The 18,777-nt window shown below is 35.1% G+C and overlaps 1 protein-coding gene across 1 annotated transcript in view; it reads right to left on the reverse strand.

Moving 5' to 3' along the window:
- Window positions 1-18,777, reverse strand: part of atp9b (ATPase phospholipid transporting 9B) — a 189,814-nt gene that overhangs the window by 116,279 nt on the left and 54,758 nt on the right. The window contains 5 exon segments of the mRNA XM_041248556.1: window position 6,343; window positions 7,498-7,540; window positions 8,931-8,997; window positions 11,408-11,516; window positions 15,710-15,823. Of these exon segments, the coding sequence (XP_041104490.1) occupies window position 6,343; window positions 7,498-7,540; window positions 8,931-8,997; window positions 11,408-11,516; window positions 15,710-15,823 (334 nt within the window).

Genomic DNA, 18,777 nt, shown 5'->3' on the forward strand with positions numbered 1-18,777 from the left:
CTTTCATCGGTGCAAACTGGGAGCTTCCACAGCACAGGGGTTGAATACTTACGCAAGCAAGATATTTCAGTTTTTTATTTTTCTTAAAAATATTTCCCAACTTAAAACCAATGTCACCTTACAATAATTGATTCTGAGTTTCAGTGTTTAAAAATAAAATATCAAACAGAACAAAATTTCAATGTACCATTTGTAATTCAGTAATATGAGAGAATTGGTCAGGGGTCTGAATACTTTTGCAAGCCACTGTATACATATGTGCAGTCTGAAAGTCTTAGAAGGCACTGCAACTGGCAGTGTGTGGGCAACAAATGTTCCAAGTACTTTCACAGCCAGTGCTAATAAAAAACACCAAGCTCCCGTGAGCTGCAGAAAGCCACACAAGAAGACATGGCAAAGGCCCCAATGACAGGGACATAGCTAACAAGTCACTGGCTTAGCCAGAACTGGAATCTTTTGCTGTGCAAACATGTGATGTGGAATTCTGGTACAATCGGTATCTCAGGACATTGTGAATAGTTGTCTATTTCCTACAGGAAACTGTATATGATAAACAGCCAGAAAATAGCCTGGCAACCTAACTAAATAATAAACCCATTGTCCGGGTATTCTCTGGCACGCCCCAGCAGTTGACGTGTTTAACTATTTTTCTTTGAATCGTACAGTAAATAACAAACTACAGGCGTCTGGTCATGCAGATATATGCAGAGTTCTTGGGTGCTTAGGAATACACAATACCATTTGCATTGTGTTTTGTTACATTTTTTGTTATGTATTTCATAATGGCAATACCAATCAAAATGACTTCCACCAATAGTAATATCCTTGATTATATTTTATTTATATAGAGAGGCATAAAAAGTATTAACTGGGCATTAATCACAAGTACACCCCCCTAGCAAAAAAAGGTGGGAGCTTCTTACAATCATATGTTGAACAGGCAGCACACTGAAGCACATCTACAATATACCCCCTCAGTGCTAGAAAAAATAATAAATCTTCTTCAACAATCTATTTTCCATCATACTTATTCATAAGGGACATTTCAAAGTGGTCTTTACCCTTTCTGTCAATGGTTGCCCTCATCCATCAATTTCATAGAGAATTATACCAGAGATCAATGTAGTTCAAGACCACTAAGCATTTGCAGAGCTCTTGTGAATGGTTGACTGGGTTCCTGCATATTCACTTTATTCAGCGCTCACATCAGGAGATGTATCACCAGGTGAATTTCCTTATACTTCAGCAGTTTACTCTACAAAAGACTTCCAGCCACAAATAAAAAAAGTTTGCCATAGCTCAAATGAGTTTTAAAGGATGGGTACCAGGTATAATATATTATATATATATATATATATATATATATATATATATATATATATATATATATATATATATATATATATATATTTCCATGTTCAGATATTCACTCAATTGAAATATTCATTTGGATATTTGTTAATTTTCAAAAAGTAGTACTTGTGTCTTTTGTAATATACATAATCTCAAATATCACAAGGAGATCTTTTTCATTTGAATAAATGTTTTGTCATTTCTAGCGAATACGAACATCTGGTTTTTCTATTTGAATACATGTCAAAAAATATTTCTAGCGAATATTTTTTCTATTTGAATACATGTCAAAAAATATTTATTATATATTTATATATTTATATATATATATATATATATATATATATATATATATATATATATATATATATATATATATTTATATATTTCAAATAGTTTATTATTTGATATATTGTATGAATCTTTCATAGAAAGTTATGAATTCCGAATTCTGAAGACAGTGGTTTCTTCTCTACTTTTCTCTGAATTGTAAAATTATATAGTATTACAAGCCTTTAAGAACTACCTTGACTTCACATGACTTTCCCTCTACATCTCTGTGACAGAGACAGAATGAATCTTGGTGACCTGTGAGGGTGCTGTTTAAAGGGAACAGAGTGCCGTGGACTGGATGGCCAGACAATTCATTCTCAGGGTTTGAAGGAAGTCGGTCATCTAAAAAGGGGGTGGAGCTATGAAACACTAAATCATCGACCCAGAAAGGAAACGATGTGGTAACCACGGATTGGAGGAGCAGTTGCACTAGTTAACCAAGGAGTCATGATTGACGGTACAAAAGTGGGCGTAGCGAAGTGATCTGCTGTGTGGTTACAGCTGAACCGGAAGGAGACCATGTATTGTAACCGTAAGTGTTATCTTTGTTTTGTTCTGTCGTATCTAAAGAATTACTGTTTGTTATTATTAGATGCCTGAACACGATCCGGAGCTGTCGCCAAAGGCCAGCCCTTAACCAGACAACACTGCACTTTGTTTCACGATAAACTCTATTTGCACCACAAGCATTACAGCACACACTGTGGACTGGTGATTGTGTTTGTGTTGCATGTCAGTGTAAAAGATTGGGACTGTTATTATTTCGGGACCAACCCGTGGATTACAACAAAGCAATACACTCTGCTGTATTGTTTGTTACCATTTTTATTTACTGTTTTGTGTCATCAGACCATTGGATTTACAAATAAAATATCATTGCACCTGGATTATCATTGTCTGTCTGTTCATTGATCTCTGCTGTATTCCTGCAACTGTACACTGTTAACCACTTTGCCACAACCTCTTACTAATAGAAAAGAAAAAGGATGATAAATACAAAAACACAATAAAGCATAAATAGAAACAGAACAGCATACTGGATATAAAACAAAACAGCATTGGCAGAGCCTAGTTGTACATGTAGTTAATACAAATTTGACCAGCTAAATATGTAAAATAGAAGCAACTACTTAAGAAACACACTAATCTGTAATTTAATTTTATGTTTAGATAGCTTTTTATAGTACTTTGTGGAGACCTGGAGACATGGAGATATTGAACTGGAGATTAGGCGATTATTCTGTCCTATGGATAGACATTTCATTTTACTTTATTATCCCACAATTAATATGTTTAAAAAAATACAAACACCACATTTAGCTCTGTTCTTCTCTGCAACTTCAACCTACAAATGTGCAATCATGCGTCACTCAAAAAGAATCAGCCTTCACTAACATTACAAACAATATACTACATTTCCGTTTTCCATTTGCAGCCACCCAGTGTAATGTAAGCACACATAATTATGCCTATCTTCTCGCTCAAGCCTTGTCTCCAATGAACTTTTCATAAAAAAACGACCATTAGCTACAACTAATGCCAGTTAAGCCTCAGCAAAACTGAATTATTAAATCTGTCTGCCAATATCCTATTACAAGCTACTTATGAATACTTGATCGTATTTTGTATAATTGACAAGGGTTGTCAGGCAGGCATGGCTTTGATGGCAATTGGGTTAAGATCAACTGATATATTTATCACAAAGAACAGACAAGCGTCAAGTGAATTAATTGAGGAGTCATTGTGAGAAGGCTCACGTGAACCTGTCATAAACAGTTAATAAAGTGCCATGTAATATTAGTAGCCTGCATGCTATGAATTACAAAGAAGACAGCACTGAAATATTAGTATACACTCAACAAAAGACAGAAGACATTGTCTTTGTAGACATAATACCAGATCAATACCAGCATCTTCATTTTTTAAACCTTTATATAACAACTTAAAATTACAATGTGCATGGGCATTTTAAACATGATGATAGGCCACATGCTTACAATGCAATGACGAGTTTGTTTGCAGAGTTTCATTTACAGTCCGTGCAGGTTTAGATCAGATAACCTTTTCAACAAACTTACAATATAACGTAAACATTTAGGTTATACAGCCATCAACTGAGATGCAGCAAGAAAGCACATTGGCATTTATAAGAGATTGATGAAAATTAGTTCTAAAGCTTGTATTTCTCTTAATACCAGTGAAAGAAGATTGTGCACTCAAGAGATATTTGATCTGAATTAAGAAACTGATGAAACAATTGATTAATTGGAATTTAAGCCATCAGTCACCAGGCCATCAGCAGCATCATTTACATTCTAAACAATCAGCTGATGGCCCAATAGGACACGGAGTATTAATACATAGTCAATATGACACCACTGAGCTCATCACAATTCTTTATTGACCAGCACAATGACACTTTTAATCCAGGCTTGATCAGAAATTGCATATATTTTGGGTTTTCCACATGAATCAATACATCTTGTGCATTTTTAATCTTAAAGAACAGCCTAACAAGCATAGAAATATCACTGTTTTTTGGAGTAGTTCATTGTAGGTTATATCTCTACATAAAATACATAGATGAGAACCATATGTATTTTTAAAGGATTCTGTAATGTATTATATTTCTGGCAAGATGACTGAGGGGAAAAAAAAAATAAATTATATATATCTATATATCATATAAATATATATATATATATATAGAATATATTAAATATATATATATATTATATATATTTGTTGCTAATGTTTTTATTCAGTTCTTTAGAATCCTCTGTTCTATTTAGGCACATACACACACAAACAGAATGTATTCATCTATCTATTAATATACATACAAATACACTGCTATTAAGTTATATTTAAAATGCATGAAACAGTAAGCTAATTTAAAAACCACCCAAGATAAAGAGAGACAGTGACTGAGTCACATAGGTCTCCTGCTCATTTGTAACCCATTTCAAGCCCTGTATCATCTTTAAATATTAAAATAAATAAATAAATAAGAAGAAAAAGAAAGCCGTAAAAGTAACAAGAATTGGTAATAGAGTAATCAAACAGTTAATTATTCCCGGGTCTAGAGGTTTGAGCTGCGATATATCAAGGTTTTTATTTTTTTTTATTTTATTTTTTTATTTTTATGGACTCTGATTCGCTCCATATAGCGTATCTTACAAGTTGACAATATGCCAATACTGCACCCTCTTCGCTGACATGACTAGAACCTAGTCTCTTGTTCTATGTTGATCAAGCTCACATTACTCTCATCTCCTTAAACTCTGACAATATGTCCCACATCTGCAATCAGTTTACTGTATACTACATATGTGTCAGAGGGCAAAATCCCGTTTAATCAAATTCCCTCCCCCACCCACCAGGGGGGCACAGTCTATATTTTTAATGTAGAAAATAGAATTGGGTAAAATTTGAATTTTCTTATAACGTTTTGCATTCTCCTCTCCTCTCAAATGAATTGCTTTATTTTATTCTGAACGAATCGCAATAAGGTTGCGTGGATACCTCACTTCTGAAGGACAGTTCAGATAAGTATGACATCTTTTATTAAATGCGGTGGAGTAAGTCATCTGTGAGCACAGAGAGGAAGTTAATATCACACCACAGAGAGCAAATAATTTGTCTCTGACATTTAATAAGCTACTTATTGTGTGCCCTTGGGTAAATAATGTACTGCTTTCGTCAAATCAAACTCAAATTATGGATTATTTTCAATAAAGGAACCTATCTTCCACTGATTCATCCTGTAAAGTTGAAATTAGGTATTGTGATATTTCCTGAGTTCTTGATTAATTCAATATCTCCTGTGTCGGTTGACAACACTGGTTGGAATACACTAAAACAATAGTATTCTGTGACTTCAAATAGATGTCAAAACAATTCTACCTTAAGTTAAATCAAATGCTGAAACTGGAATGGGAACTGAGGTTTAGAAACAGATTAAAGTAGTTTGGACAGATTGTTGGCAGTCACACATGCCCTAAAGATAAAGTTATCTAGCTGTACGTGCAAAACTTAATTCAAGTTATTTGTCATTCTCTCAAGTAATACATTTCTAAAGTGGCTTACTTTCAAGACAGTTAGCTTATAATATAAAAAATATTTCCCTATGTAGCTTCAGGTTTTTGTGGTAAGACAGCAGTTAATATAAGTGTACTGCATATCAGCTCAAATCATAGACACTGCACGGAACAATTGTTTTAAAGAATAGGCCAACCACTAAGAAACATTAGAAGCATTACAGTAAAGTATATTAAAGTAAAGTACTTAGACAAATAATTAGAAACACCCACCAAAGTCAACAGGGTGTAGGGCCACCATGGGCAGCAAGAACGCCCCTGATCTGACAAGAGTTGTCAAGGTGTTTAAAATATTCTGGATGGATATATGATGATTTCTCAAGGATTACAGCCTCTAATTTCTTCAGGAAAGTTTGGGATGGAAATCTGCAGTAAAGTTTAGTATTAGTAATCTGTGGCAATCTTTAATATGGGAACCACTTACAGATAATTTACAGAAAAATGACTGCCGCAGGTGTTCTCACGACCAACTTCTGTAAACAATATACATTCTTGTTACTTTTAAACTAGGCCTGAAACAATGTCTCATTACTATAACTGCACAGTGAAAGGAAACCCTTTAATTCTAGTTACTTTTAACAAATTAAAAAAGAACGAAAGACGGCACAGGGAAATTATACTTTGATGGCAGCAGCAGCTACCTGAACACACAAGATCCTGTTGCATTGGATTGGGTGTTATTTTGCTACGGAAACTGGAGCGCTAAGAGTGACCTTGATAATGTGCGGTATAAACTGGAATCTCTAAAACCAGGCTGTAACACTGCCAACAAGTACTTTTTCTGCATATGGAGGAACAAGGCAGCATTACAGTACTGCAAATCAATATTTAGCAGTTTATTGTTTCCATGAGCTGCTATTAAATTTCAGCTGTTATTAAACTAGGTTCTGACCAACTATAACAACCAAGCACAAGAACAAGGAGTTATGAAATATAGCTATGCAGCATTTCTACTTTCACATGTGCCTTTAAAAGTTTTTAAAATACCAGATAAATGTATACTCAATTTGATGAGCACCCAACAATCTCATTTTCTCATATCACTCAATAATGTATTTTTAACTTTATCAATACCACTGGTACTCTGCCACTTATGTCTCAAGTGTCTGTGCTTCTAATAACAGCCCTTAAGGGTATTAAACGTGCATGATTGTAAACCAAATGATCAGATAACCTCCAGTGTATCAGTTAATGAATAACCAGTCAGGCAGATATTGTTGTAAAATGCTGATAAAGCAGAAGAGAAATTTGCATTTAACTCCTTAGTTAAACTTAAACAGTGGGAAATTCGTTATAAACCGAGATCCAATTTTAAAGTATCTTTCCTTTTAGATCTTAGTGACGTATTTTATCAACAGTATCAATTGCTTAAAACCGTTTTCCAATCAAACTGGTTAAAAAGCTAATATATTAATAAGAGAATGATAATTATTTGATCTATATATTATATAATATATATATATAATATATATATATATATATTATATTATATATATATATATATATATATATATATATATATATATATATACACACAAATATAGCATTACGGTATATATGTAAGTGTGAAACATAATTTTAACTTTAATTAAATGCATGTTTTGTTCTAGAATAGGAAGATTAGTAATTGGTCTATAGGCAGACGATTCTAAATTTAACCATATCCGTCATCTATTTTATTTGTATCCCTGGATAAAAAAAAACTATAGACCGTTTTTTCTGAGGTTCTAAGGAAAATCATGTCAGCAGGAATCCTTAGGAAACCTTCTATTAAAAAAAAAAAAAAAAAAAAAAAAAAAAAATTAATTAAAAATTTTAAATTTTAAAAAAAGTACATTATTGCTAACCAACATCATTATGGACTCCTGATTATAAGGGATAATTTGTTATGAAAGTATGTTGACGTTATTGCAACGTAGTGTAATAAATCACACGATTTTACAGATATGTCAGTACAGTTGTTGTACAAAGAAATGAAGTAAATGTAATTTAATTTATTTCATATAATATATATAATATATATATATATATATATATATATATATATATATATATATATATTACTGTTTACTTTTACCTAATTGTATTAAATTCCCCAGTAATGTTACAATATACAGTAAAAGTTGCAAGGACCACCTTCCTGGAAGACCAAATCTGTGACTCCTGGTAACAAACTGCTTTACAATAGCTGTTTGAAACTGGAGAACTGTCCTCATGCAAGCTTTAAACATGATCATATTCAGCCTGCCTACTAAGTCTGGCATAAATCCATTAGACGGCTCTCAGATTACTTGTATCATGCCAACAAACTTGCTTAGAACAACATCAACAAGTGAAAGAAACTTGAGAAAAAAAAAAGAAAAACGCTGTGTAGAATCTGTGGGGTGAAAATTTACCAAGTCTAAAACTGTGTGGTTTGAAATTATATCATGATATCGTCATTTTATACAATGTGCAATGGTTTCTCATGCTTTACCTGAATAATGACACTGTGAGAAACTGCAACAAAGATATTGCTTTCCTTCATACTAAAAGTCTGTATTTGCTTTTTAATAACACTGAAACACCTGAGCCTGAAGTGAAATAAAAACACATACTGTAGGCACTGTAAATGCAAATTTGAGGCATTCTATCAAATTCAGATCTGTCCAAACCAGTTTATAGCATTAAAACCTCAGTCATTTACAGCATCTACAGGCAACAAGGAGCCTGTCATCTTGCCTGGAGACAATGGTCATATAAATGCTAAAGGCCCTCTGTTAAAATAAGAACAGACTCTTGCATATGTATTCACATTGTGCTTTTATTAACCTAGTCCCTGGCCCCTCTGGATATATGGACAGACAGACACTAATGGATGTTAAGATGTTTGTTGTTCACAATTGGCCCTATTTTAAACATTCAAAACAGTGGCATTATTTAGATCCATAGATTTTGAATAGTCCCCAGTGTCTTATGCATTGGTAAATTAAAGAATTATGCGTTGGTAAATGAATTCATCTATGTCCAGAAATGCCTAATATGTAACTAGCTACTTGTGATGACTTAAATGGGCACAGTTCAGGCCTGATAATGAAATTACCACTTTAAATAATTAAAATTTAAGTAAGCTAGAAATAATAAATAAATAAATAAACACATAACTATCTTACCTTTTCAACAATAATGAGGTCTCCCACTTGTATGTCAGAGCTCTTCACCGGCACTTTGCCTGAAACATATTATTATTATTATTATTATTATATACAAATCAAGACACACTAACATTTAAGTTATTTTACAAATATGATTTAAGGGAGAAAATTCAACCTAAAAAGCAAAAAGTAGTAAAGACAGCTTTAATTTAATTTCAGCATGATGAATGCCGCAAGATACGAGCCAAGTATATAAATAAAACACTGCAATTGTTTTTATAACAAATAAAAGCAGTATTTCCAAAATTGCTGAAATGGGTTTAAAATTAAAAAAACAACAAAAAAAACCAAACATTGATTGCAATCCTTATGCAAAAGTACTGCCTTTCCATTATGATCCCTGGTTTGGGACCAAGATGAAATCAGTGGCACACTAGGTCACTGTCAATTATATACATTTGATACCCAAGTATGCTGGCTACAAACTAATTCCCACAGAAGATGACATCTTTCTTTAGGGGTCAGTGCTCTTGCAATGGAGATTTGCAAAATACTTTTACAAGTAATCTCAGAGAATATAGGTTTGAAAAGGAAAATACAGGCTGCATTTCCTTAAAGGTATTATTGGTTATTTAAAGACGGCTTTCAAATCATAGAACTTGAGGCATTATGATTGGCATTCTTAAAGACACAGCAGTAGACACGTTTTAAATTCACAATGTTTTTTTTCTAGATTTTTTATTATTATTTTAAACAATGCACTGTACACTGTTGCCAACAGATTTGAGGGGACATCAAAAACATAAGCATGACCTTATTATGAACGTGACATGTATAACTGTCCATAAAATATAGATATACAGCTAATACATTTTAATGCTTCTTTTTGCTAACATGAAATCAATTCTCCTTAAATGCATTTAGCACAAGTGCAACATAATACTAAGGTGACACATTAGCTATATCAGGTTTAATAATTATCTAATGGGAACTTAGACTATAAGACGGGGATCACTTTACTGTTCCATTATAACATTCCACTATCCATCCTCCATTCTAACTAGACAGGCTTAAATAAAATAACTGGCTATAATGAGTTTATCTCCTGGTCACGATTCCTTTTAAGCATTTTTTTGATTTGCTTGAAAATGTTGTCAAATATATTAACTATATTCAAATGCTATGGCAGGATAAAGAGCATCCACAATACCATTTTGAATAGTCTAAACAAATGATCTAATAACTACTGCAAAGGCTTTACATTAATGTTTATGATAGTCATCTGAGACTTCAGTTTCTATACTGTTGTGTCTTACTGAATATTTCTTGCTGGTATTGCAGATTAAGCTGTTCATGGGTTTAGTTTTTTTTTTTGTTTGTTTTGATTTTTTTAACTCTTGTTAAATACCACAAGATTGTTTCAAATGTGTTTCCCATTAAATGCACAGTTTAAACATCTACACTGTTCTAGTATTAAATTTCTTACCTGATTAATAACCTAGTATAAGTGTTTTAGATGATTCTCTATTAGTGCCTCAACTTATATCATTATCTGCCAAGTTTACAAACTATTCCAGCAAAAGTACTTCTGAAAAGTCTACAGAAGGCTGTGGAACATACGGTTGGAAAGCACTTTAGCGTTGCACTGTGTGACATGTCTCCCCGAGTTACTGGGAGAAAACCACATTTCTGCTACCAATAGGGACAGTATGAGGCAAAATAGCTCTTTCTTTTTTTGAGGACTGGGCTTAAACATGCTACTTTGACATACAGAACAAGATAATTATTGTCCAGCTGTCCCTATTAGTCTTTGTAACTAAGGCTAACAAAGTTGTGACAGATACTGGAAGATTACATCAAGTGCAATTTCTACTAGTTGTATTGAATTGCATGCCTCTGAAATGCTAGACCATTTTGTAATAGGGCACCACCACGTAAGATAGCTAGATAGACAGTCTTCTTAAAATGCATGCCAAAAAAAAAAAAAAAAGTATCTTCAAAAAAGTAGCATGTGCATTTTTTTGTTTGTTTGTTTTTTCTTTTTAAATGCAAGCCAAAAAAACGAGTGTCTTCAAAAACGTAGTGTGCATCTTTTAAAATGCATGCCAAAAAAAATGTGTGCCGGAAATAAGATTTTTGATGTGATGTGATGCAGTCCCTTCGACCAAATGAAATGGTCAAAATCAAGTTGTCAGTAGCAAATTCAGATTTAAGTTTGAAGGAGCATTTTATTTAAAAAACAAACAAAAAAAAAAAAACAAACACTACGTTTCTGAAGGCACTCGTTATTTTTGCATGCATTTAAAAAGGTGCAAGCTTTATACACAAAATGCACATTACTTTTAGAAAAATGCACACAACTTTTAGACTATGCTATATATTTTTGTCATACTTTCTTTTTATTTTCATTTTGCACTTCAGGGCCACAGTAGTAAATGGTAAAGGAAATCTAAGCAAAGCAACTTCTGTCTAAAGAAGTTTTCTAACCTCGGACTGTGAGCTTGCTGTAGATCTGTGAATTCATTTCCTTGTCTCGCTGACATCGTCTGTACTCATCCACTGCCTCTCGCACCATTGTGACTGCCAGAACGAAGCCCTGTTAGCAAACACAACACAACAACATATTAATTTCATACAGTGGACACAATCAAGCAGAATCGCTTGTTTATAGTGCTTTGGTATAAAAATACTATTTCAGTTTATAACATGAAAATAATTAGATATTTAAGAACTAAAAATATCTAGGTACTGTACATATAGGCTTTTACATGAACGGTGTTGACTAAATAGGGAACCAACTACAGTATCAGCAATTGTTAAAGTACAGGTTTTGAAATAAAAAGATAAAGAAGGAGCAGTTTGTTTAAAAATATAGTTTCGTTACCTACTAACTACAATTGAGGAGGTTTTTGTTAACAAATTCAACAGGGTCATATCAGATTGAATATTTAGAAAACATGAAGTCAGACTGAAATATGAAAAAGATTAACAATGTGGCAGTGAAGTGTTTAAGAATCATAGAATACTGCAGTGAACCAGCTGTAAAGACACTGTCTGAAAGATGGTAGTGATTTGTATTATTAGTATGGCCAGAGGTTAAAACAATGTGGCACTGAAACAGATAATGTTCACTGGACACTACCTGTAATGTTAGTTTACAGAGAATAATACAATACAGCTGTTACCAACTAAAAGACAGTGGGCCCAATTTTAATAAATGCTAAAAAAATTGCATTGTGTTGTGCCAAATCTCACATGTTTTGATTTTGAACAGAGGAAACTCTGGACTCTGGTGCACTTTGGTTAGAGCTTCCATGGACATTGGCAAAATAGTATTTTAGTGTTAGTTTGCCTGTGTAAGTTTAAATACTTGTACATCTCCAGACTGTCAGCTGATCAACAGCATTCTGTAGTGTGAAAGTACTAATGAAAATAAAAACAGCTGCTGGCATGTACTTACTATCATGCTGTAGTCAAATTAACCATGTGCTTCTCCAAATGTTCTGTATTCCACCACAGAAGTCCTGGGCAGTTTTGTACACCTTATTTTGTCTATGAATTGCTTACTACTAAATGTGAAGAACTGTTTATTCTATAATTGTCATGTAATGGTTTATTAAAAAAATATATATATATTTGTTTTTGTTTTTTTTTTGCTTAGATTGAGCAGGCATGCCTAACAATTCCGTTCAGTTTAATGCATGTTTGTTCACATGTTTACATAAGACATTTACAGTTTATCAAACTTAACATTGAAAGAAAAAATACAAAATCTCTGTTTAGGTTTTTAATTTTTTGTTTTCTTTATTTTTATATTCCCTTTTAAACATTTAGAATGTACCACTAATTAAAGCTGCCCCCCCCCCCCACTTAAATAATATATATATATATTTTATTTATTATTTTTATTTTTTTTTAAATACAACACAGAACTTCAACATAATTAACACTTGGAGAATTATATGCCAAGTAACTCAACAGCGGGATACGTGATAATAGAAAATACCAATGGTTTAATAATGGTGATATTATTTATAAGTTATCACACTGACCTGAAAAGGTTGTACGCTGACAACCTTTTTCCTTATTCTGTTTTTTTTTTTTTTAATCATTTTAATACAATGATATTGTGTTCACAATCAGTTAAAGAAGTATATATCTTGGACACTCCTTGAAAACAGAAATATATTCTTCATAATAAATCACATACTTTTGTAAACAAAAAGTCAAGCTGGATTAGTTTACAGTCAGCACTCAGATATACATCATGTTTTACAGTCCTTGTATGAAGATATATATATTTTTTTCCTGGCAAGGCAAACCAATATGTCTTTGTTGTGCAGTACAGTTACACAGCACTTCCTCCAAAAACAATGCGAATGAGACAAGCTACGATATGTGTGATCTTTAGTTGCTTTTGTGAATTTTCATTTGCAAGTGAACTGTGACATTAGGGCCTTATCAGCATTATATTCTGCAATGCTGAAGACAGACACTGGATACTGTTTTAATCCTGTAAACTGGTGGTGGTGTTATTTTTTAATCTGTTGTTAAATTACATTGCCTTTCTATGTTTTAAGTAGTTCTAAACTCTAAAGAAGTGGTAAAACATTTAATAATATGCTAGATGTATATTATTATATGTAATTTATCATCAGTAGTCCTTCGCATATGAGACTGCTTTAGTGCCACAGTAAGGGTGGATAGTATGAAAAGGAATGGGGTTTGGCAACTGCCTCCAAGTAGCTTTTCTAATTGGTACAAAAGAAAGACTGACACTGGGGTGGGTTTTATCCTAGGTTAATCTGGCGCTTCATTGGTGCACTGTGTGCACTTTATGTTTATGCCTGTAGTAGGCGTGGTTTGGTATCAATTCCACGGCAGAGTTAAATAATCTTAATGACAAGCGTTCTTTTCTGTGTTTGTTCCATATGTTCTGTATGAGGCAGTGTGCTCCAGTGGTTACAGTCCAGGGCCTGTAACCAGAAGGTCACCAGTTAACATCCTACGTCTGTCACTGACTGACTCGCTGTGTGTGACCCTGAGCAAGTCACTTAACCTCCTTCTGCTCCATCCTACGGATGAGATGTTAAATCAATGTCCTATTGTAAGTGACTCTGCATATAATGCACAGTTCACAGCCTACCTCTGTAAAGCACTTTGTTTGGTGTTCCACTATGAAAGGCGCTACATAAAAATAAATATATTATTATTATATTATTATTATTTAAAATGGCATCTCTAAACAAAGGTAGCCAAGCGTTTTTTTTTCTGAGTTTATTCTATATTTAAAATGGCATCTCTAAACAATGGAAGCCATGTTTGAAAGTATTTTGTGGAACGAGAAAACCGTGGTATGTAAATAATTATGCCAAAAAAAATTGCCGACCACAAAAACACAAGTTCAGTGCTTCACAGTTTGAAATGAAAACATTCAGAATTACTGTGAATGGAGCTATTGATTGCAATAAAAAGCAAACATCCATAACAACATTTGCTATAGATTTGGCAAAAGACTGTGTATGATTATGTTATCCCCTATGAGGACAGTGCGTTTGAATCAGGAATGCTGCAGTTTTGAAATCAGTGTAAGATTATTCCGATAACGTGATGACCCATAAAACAATAACAGTGAGGCTGGAAAAACTTAAAGAAAATCGTGTCATATTTTTTCTTTCCGTACAAAATGTGTGTATGTGTGCAGGGCAGGGGGTTGTTTAGGTGGTAAGGGGCAGGTTACAAAGTGCTCGCCTACATGCATGTCAAATCAGATGAAATAATCAGATATGCGTCACTCTCGTTTAAGCGTCACTGAAGTCAAAATTTTATAGGGTTGGAAATGTGAGTGCTGACTGTAAAATTAGGGCTTCTGTTTTTATTAATTTCATTTGTCGGTGCTTATTTTTTGCTATTTTCGAGTTTTAAGTAAATCGTTTTTTTTCGGGGCTTTCACTTTTTATTGTATGAAATCTTTTTTTTTTTTTTTTCAATTACTTTCCAAAATGCTTTGGCATTTTTTTTCTGTCAAAATATGTACAGTAGTAACTCGACAGTACTTGCACACTTAAGCTGTACTTTCTTTACTTTGCGGTCTTATTTGTATACAGGCATTTTTTTACATGTTGGCACAATTTGCGATTCTATTTTAAATCTTCTGTATCTTAGCTGTAATACAGCTTTACATCCCGCGAACAAGCTTCCACTCCTAACTGTAATCTTGTTTTAAATCTTGCAAGCAGAGTCTCCAATAGAAATGTAGGAATGTGCTGCCACTCAGTAGTTAGGGCAGGTTTAAAGTATTCAGAATGAATGATAGATACAAGTCAGGAAGGGTGGCATATTGCCTAGCTGCACTGGGAAAGGTTTTTTTTTTTTTTTAAAAAACAGGAAAGGGGCCAGCAAAATATCTATTTTTAATGATTTATTTATGACACTGAAATGTAACAACTTTCTTAATAAAACAGTAAACGATTTTCATCTTTTGAGAATCAACATTTGTTTCAATTTGGTTAACTTCTAAAGTCATACGTTTGAGAAAAATTATTTGGAACACAGTCGATCAAAATATAAATTTGATCTTGCATTAAACTGATTGATGTAAACTGATTGTTATATAATGGATATGCCTGCTGTCAAGGTAATTACAGATTTCCACGGACGATGCCTAAGATAGGAATATAGCTGATATACAGCACCTTTAAAAAAACAAACTAATTACAAAGACAGTACAAAGAAGTAAAAGCACAATCTTTGAGAAAACAAACTATTAAATATTTAAATATAACTTACCAAAGGTGCCCAGTATGTGTAAAGATAACCTATTTTCAGTGCTGGCACAAACTGTGAACAGGAAACCACCAGAAAATAAAGATTCAAGAACAGCTTAAACTGCTGATACAAAACCTAAAAGATGAAAAAAAAGAAAAGAAAGAAGTGTGTCAGTAACATATTGCTGAAAATACAAAATTAAAGCCACCATGAAAAAAATGCCTACAAAACAGAACAGAGACAAATACAGGTGGGGCAAATTCCTCCATATATTAAGGAATTCTCAATAATGTGGTAAAGAATTTTGTATCCAAGTTTCATCACCATTGGATAAGCTGTTGCAAAACTAAAGACTTTAAATACACATTCATAGGCCCCTCCAATGTATCCCCGGCACAGCAGTATTTATATAAGGATATAAGTGGGTGTGAAAAATATATTATTTTAAGTAAAATGGTTAAGTAAATGTATATTTTTTTATAACTCACATTTAAACGTAACAGCTTTCAAACATTGACACCTCCTCTCACCCCGCTCAGTTAATGCCACTCTCCGTAACTGCATCCCTCCCTCTGAAGGGCCGGTTTAATAGAGATCTCTGCTATCATTGGTTGTTTCAAGTGTCCATTAAAAGACAATTACTGATCTTATGTATGAACTGGAGTGGTTCCACCTATCACTCTCCATTTATTAAGATAAACTTGAAGCAGTCAACGATAGCTCTAGCAGGGAGGGACTGTTGTTAAACTGGAAAAAATCCAGGAGGTTAGGCAGTTGTGGATCACCTTGTAAGTGTGAGCACCTTCGCTGCCTTTAAGAAAAATGCTTTCCTGTTAAATGTACTGATGGGGTACACCTTTGCGTCTTAAAGAACAATATAGAAGTCTGCATTTTCCTTTATTGGTTCCCTTTCAATTTGAAGATGACCAACAACCATACTTTTGGGATATGCCTGCCACAGGTCAGGTATTTACTGAGCATTTTATGTCAAAGTTGCCGATAGACCCCTCCGGGGAATGACATCCTCGATCCTGCCCACCGAGGGAATAAGTAGTCACTCCGAAGAGAGCACGTTCTCTTTTGTTTCTCACAACCAGGTAAGTAAGGTAGGTATAACTAATCTTTCCCAGTAGCTGTGATTGAGTCTTGAAAAGAACTCTGGAGTTCCCTTGCAATTTATTGCTGGAAGTTGGCTTGGCATTTCCAAGGAATCAGAAACTCAGCTTTTGTAGACTGAGCTAAAATGCTGTCATTTTAAAACTTTTGAACAGCCTACAGTCGCCCAGAGAGCACAGTTTGCTTTCCACTTAACTTACAGCTTGCTGTCTGTGTTATGTCTTTTTCCTCTGCTTTTTGCAACTAATATTATATATATATATATATATATATATATATATATATATATATATATATATATATATATATATAGAGACAGAGATGTAATCCTCCAGCGAGACCTGGCTCCGCTGTGCACATTGTTGAATCGTCTACCCTGGATTAGCTCAGCAGTGCTCCAGACCGTTGCGATTTTCTGAAGGACATGCAATCCTCTTGGCACTGACCGGCTTCAGCTCCGAGCTGCCCTGCTGGCCTTCTTGGAAGGTGCAGAAGTGCTGGGCTTAACGGAATTCCCGCCAATGGATTCTACCATCACGGCCCTGCTCGAGTCCCTCCAGTAGGAGGTCTGCCTAAGGATCCTGAATGCCCCAATGGCCAACGCAGGATAACAGAGGTCCACCTTAAAAATCCTATGCCGCTGAGGCGCAAGTTACCTGTCTGGCAAACACGGCAGGTCTCCTCACGGCATACCTTAATGGCATGGTACAATCTCCCTGAATCAGTGGCTTCGGGGCTGCATTTGGTCTCGAGCACACTGCTGCAGAGTTCAGGTTTCCGAGGGCAAGCCCTAGGTCAAAGCCTGGCGAGCCTGGAATGTCTCAGTCCAGAGTCCCTGACGTGGCGAGCAGTTCACCTCGCCCTTCAGCATTTCCTTTCGATCCTTCAGAGCAGACAAGTCCATGTCCACACAGATAACATGTCAGTTGTAGCGTATGTGAACCACCAGGAAAGACTTTGGTCCCTGGGGTTACACCACATAGCCTTTCGGTTGCTGATCTGGTCAAAGAAATACTTGTTATCCCTCCGGGCTGTTCATCTCCAGGGAGTGGTGAATTGGGCAGCGGACCTCCTCTTGAGGGAAGGGCTCTCATTCGTCAGAATGCAGACTCCACCCTCAGGTGGTAGAGCTCATTTGGGAAGGTTTCAGGGAAGCACCGAGTCGATCTCTTGCCCATGGCTTCGGAGGTCCACTAGACGTCGACGTCCGAGCCCACGAGCGGCACAGGACGCTCTTGTATGCGCTCTCACCAATACCACTGCTCCTGGCCTTACTAGAGAAAAAACGGAGAGAAAAGGCAACAGTTCTCCTGGTGGTTCCCAGGTGGCCCAGGAGAATCTGGTTTTCAAACCTTTGCCAGCTGCTGCGAGGCCAGCCTTGAGAGATCCTGCTACACATGGATCTCCTCAGTCAGAGGAGAGGCACTCTCTGGCACCCAGAACCGGGCAAACTCCAACTGTGGGTCTGGCCCCAGAGGGACCATCTGTCCGCTTTAAGGCTCTCCGACGCAGTCATTGGTACACTGCAGAATGCTAGGGCCTCCACTAGGGTGTTGTATGCCTATAGGGGGAAACATTTTCAAAATTGGTGTATGACCAGAGGTCATGACCCCATCTATTACCCTATAGTTTCTGGTTTATAGTTTCTGCAAGATCTGTTAAGGCGGGCACAACCTAGCAGTCATATCTGTATGCAATGTCCCTCTGGCTCTCATAGTTTACCGACCCGTTTTCTCAAAAGTGCTCGGCTGTCAGTGCACAGCTGCTGTATGCGTGTTTGTTTATGATGTTAAGAGAGTGTTGTTGTACATGAACCCCGCTTTCCTGCCTAAGGTGGTTACAGCTTTCCACTTGAATCATGGAATTTTTGCTTCAGAGGAGGATCGGAGATTAAATTCCCTCTGCCCAGTTAGGGCATTGAGAGGTTATAAGGATAGGACAAGAACGCTGCGTCAGTCTGACCAGCTCTTCGT

This window comes from Polyodon spathula, chromosome 4, assembly GCF_017654505.1.
Source record: "Polyodon spathula isolate WHYD16114869_AA chromosome 4, ASM1765450v1, whole genome shotgun sequence".
Classification (NCBI taxonomy): Eukaryota; Metazoa; Chordata; class Actinopteri; order Acipenseriformes; family Polyodontidae; genus Polyodon; species Polyodon spathula.